The sequence below is a fragment of the Physeter macrocephalus genome, chromosome 19 (genome assembly GCF_002837175.3).
Source record: "Physeter macrocephalus isolate SW-GA chromosome 19, ASM283717v5, whole genome shotgun sequence".
Taxonomy (NCBI): Eukaryota; Metazoa; Chordata; class Mammalia; order Artiodactyla; family Physeteridae; genus Physeter; species Physeter macrocephalus.
In genome coordinates this window covers 18,178,381-18,182,162 of record NC_041232.1, presented here as the reverse complement: position 1 = coordinate 18,182,162, position 3,782 = coordinate 18,178,381, and the positions used below count along the sequence as shown (strand labels likewise).

General features: G+C 52.6%; 1 protein-coding gene across 6 annotated transcripts in view; it reads left to right on the top strand.

Annotated features, from left to right (window-relative positions):
• The window catches only part of CAMKK2 (calcium/calmodulin dependent protein kinase kinase 2), a 54,588-nt gene that overhangs the window by 42,498 nt on the left and 8,308 nt on the right, over positions 1 to 3,782 (top strand). For 2 of the 6 annotated variants that reach the window (XM_024120956.3, XM_028480257.2), the window contains exons 14-15: positions 699 to 799; positions 1,338 to 1,380. In XM_024120956.3, the coding sequence (XP_023976724.1) occupies positions 699 to 799; positions 1,338 to 1,380 (144 nt within the window). Of the gene's footprint in view, positions 1 to 698; positions 800 to 1,337; positions 2,406 to 3,782 lie in introns of those variants that run through there. The other 4 variants (XM_028480256.2, XM_007123500.4, XM_024120954.3 and 1 more) reach the window with 2 other exon arrangements.

Here is a 3,782-nt window from a genome sequence, read left to right as displayed (position 1 = left end):
CCGCGGCATGTGGGATCTTCCCGGACCGGGGCACGAACCCGTGTCCCCTGCATCGGCAGGTGGACTCTCAACCGCTGCGCCACCAGGGAAGCCCTGTACACTTTAAAATGGAGAATTTTATGCTGTGTGAATTACATTTCAGTTGAAAGTGCAGTGACTCCCATCCCCCTCCCAGGATTATACCTGGGAAGCAATAGTTGGTTACTTGTTGGGTTGCTTGTAGATGGCTTTCACCAAAAATAAAGGCCTGGCCTTGAAGATGAGACAGGTTGATGGGCCAGGAGGGCATGTCCAGTGATGGCTCAGGTGAGACAGATGGTACCAGGGGTACTGGATGGACAGTACAGGCCAGATCTCCTGGAGCACAGGGTCCCCTGGCAGTCGAGTAGGCCAAGACTAGCTTATGCCAGGCCTTGAATGTCAGACTGAGGAGTTTAGACCTTATCTTGTTGGCAGCCAGGGAGCCGTGGAGATTAGAGGAGCAGGCCAGTGAGACTTGGTGATGGCTTTGGCTGCTGTATCCCTGGTGGGTGTCTCTCAAAGGCCTGCCATCAGCCACAAGCCCTGGGAGCTGGCAGGCGGCGGGGGGTGGGTTGTGGGGAGAAAGGAAGAGGAAGACGGGACTCGTGGAGTGGCACGAGGGAGGATGCTGCCTGGAATCGCCCCCAGGTGCCTGAGCCTCCTCTTCTTTCCTCCAGATCCTGGTGAAGACCATGATACGAAAACGCTCCTTCGGGAACCCGTTTGAGGGCAGCCGGCGGGAGGACCGCTCGCTGTCAGTGCCTGGGAACCTGCTCATGTGAGTGTCCACCTGCCTTCCTCCGGGGTGGGGAGCTGGAGGCTGAACGCACGGCAGCCCTGCCCAGCCGACTCTGTGTGGGCCCAGCCCTGCAGCGGCCGTGTCCAGAAAGCCTCAGACCAGCCCCACTGGGCACACTGGGGAGACCCGAGCAGGCGCTGGCTTTGGTTTCGCCCCACCCTGGACTCAGCCCGCCTCCTTTGCTGACAGCTAATCCACGGGGAGGTTTGACCTTTCTCAGGGGGATGTGCACTTTAACGAGGGTGGGGGAGTGGTTGACAATCAGAAAGGCTGTTTGACCCCAAAGCATGCATGCTTGACGCTGGGATTTCGTCCCTGTGATGGGTGAGCAAGGCCAGTCTCGCTCATGGGACCCCACGTCTCATGGCGGAGAGGTGTCCTGCTCCTAACTGCCCTGGCAGCAGCTCTGTGAAGCTGGTGTTCGGGGTCTGAGTGTCTCTGGGGTGGGGGACAGGAATCCCATGGATCCCAAGTGTCCCTTCTCACTTCCCTTTTCCCTCCCCTCTGGCGATTCCAGCAAAAAACCAACCAGGGAGTGTGAGCCCCTGTCTGAGCCCAAGGTAATGCCTGCCTGCCTGTGCCTTAGCCTTTGCCAGGGCCTGGGGGCGGGGGCAGCTGCAGAGCACGGGGCATCCCCACCCAGGTGGACGTTCCTTCCAGCCCAGGCTGCTGTGCCCAGGCTCACCTTGGGCCTCCGGACCCAGGAAGAAAACGAAGGGCATCCAGGGGCTGGGACCCGACGGCGGGTTGTGCATGTGGGCTGGGGCTGCGGGTGCATGGCGCTCCACCTGGAATGCCTGTGAACTCACCCAGGCCTTAGACCCAGTCGGGCACCCACGTATGCTCAGTGCACGTCAGTGGCATTGAAGCTGTGGCACGGCTGAGGCAGCCCCTGCTCTGGGTCAGCGGTCAGAGCCTAGATCGGGCATGCTGCGCTCGGGGGCTCCCCGCTGGGGCTCTCCAGCATCCACCCTTTCTTCTCTGATGGGTGAAGACCTAGAAAATAAGTCCCCTTCCAGCCTGTTGCAAATGAGTGTGAGAGTCCCCTGCCTCTGGGGAGGATCCGGACCTTTTCACCAGTCAGCTAGCCTCTTCCAAACACATACCCAGCTCAGTAGTCCCAGCACCTCCCAGGACAGATGAGAATTTTTGTCCCCGCAAGACTGAGGTGACAAATACTTGCACCCCTGCTGCCACTTGCCCCCAACCCCGTGCCTGTGGCAGGACGGCAGTCCCAGTACGCTGCGCGCTGAGCCCAGCTCACCACCTCATTATCAGCTGGGAGCTCCAGGCAGCCATTTCTAAGTTTTAAAAGCAGCTTTATTGAGCTATAAATCACATACCCATTTAGAGTGTATAGTTCAATAGTTTTTAATATATTCACAAAGTTGTGCGACCATCACCACAGTCAGTTTTAGAACGTTTCTATTAGCCCAAGAAGAAACCCTGTACCCTTAGCTCTCACCACCCAACTCCCCCGTTCCACAGCCAGCATGAATCTACTGTCAGTTTCTATAGATTTGCATATTCTGGACATTTCATATAAATGGAATCATATAGTATGTGGCCTTTGTGTCTGGCTTCTTTCACGCAGCGTAATGTTTTCAAGGTTCGTCTATGATGTAGCATGTGTCAGAACTTCATTCCTTTTTTTAAAAAAATTATTACTTTTTTATACAGCACGTTCTTATTAGTCATCAATTTTATACACATCAGTGTATACATGTCAATCCCAATCGCCCAATCCTTTTTTCTTTTTTTTCCTTAAATGAAACAGAAGGGTAGGACTATGTATGCCCATTAAGTTTTCATTTGCTAATTTAAAATGTTATTCCAGCCAAGTGAGATCCTGAATCTTGATTCTACCAGCCATCACCTTAGCTTTACCTCCAAGATCTATGCTACCTGAAGGTGTGACAAAGGGGCATTCTAGGTCTTCATCTGGTTGGCTTCCAAGACCGTAGGCCAGGACAGGGTGCAGGACAGACTGGTGTGAACTACTGACGTCTCTCCACAAGGGATTTCATTGACAATGCTCAGTATGGCAGAGCAGGCTGGCCGCCTGGATTCTGAGCAAAAGCCTTTGTGTGGGATTTGAAGCCAGAAGACTTGACAGAAGTTAGTAGGAGTCTAATGGACAAAGGAAGGGCCTGAAGCATGAAAGTCAAATGCCTCTTCCAGGGGGCCTAGTAGGATGTCTCTGTTGGAAAACAAATGAACAATCCTAGTTATTGTAGGAAGCTTTCTTTTTTTTTTTTTTTTTAACATCTTTATTGGAGTATAACTGTTTTACAATGGTGTGTTAGTTTCTGCTTTACAACAAAGTGAATCAGTTATACATATACATATGTTCCCATATCTCTTCCCTCTTGCGTCTCCCTCCCTCCCACCCTCCCTATTCCACCTGTCTAGGTGGACACAAAGCACCGAGCTGATCTCCCTGCATGTGTCTTTTTGAATTATGGTTTTCTCTGGGTATATGCCCAGTAGTGTGATTGCTGGGTCATATGGTAATTACAGTTTTAGTTTTTTTGTGTTACGCGGGCCTCTCACTGTTGTGGCCTCTCCCGTTAAGGAGCACAGGCTCTGGACGCGCAGGCCCAGCGGCCATGGCTCACGGGCCCAGCCGCTCCGCGGCATGTGGGATCTTCCCGGACCGGAGCACGAACCCGTGTCCCCTGCATCGGCAGGTGGACTCTCAACCACTGTGCCACCAGGGAAGCCCTACAGTTTTAGTTTTTTAAGGAACCTCCATACTGTTCTCCATAGTGGCTGTATCAATTTACATTCCCACCAACAGTGCAAGAGGGTTCCCTTTTCTCCACACCCTCTCCAGAATTTGTCGTTTGTAGATTTTCTGAGGATGCCCATTCTAACTGGTGTGAGGTGATACCTCATTGTAGTTTTAATTTGCATTCTCTAATAATGAGTGATGTTGAGCAGCTTTTCATGTGCTTTTTGG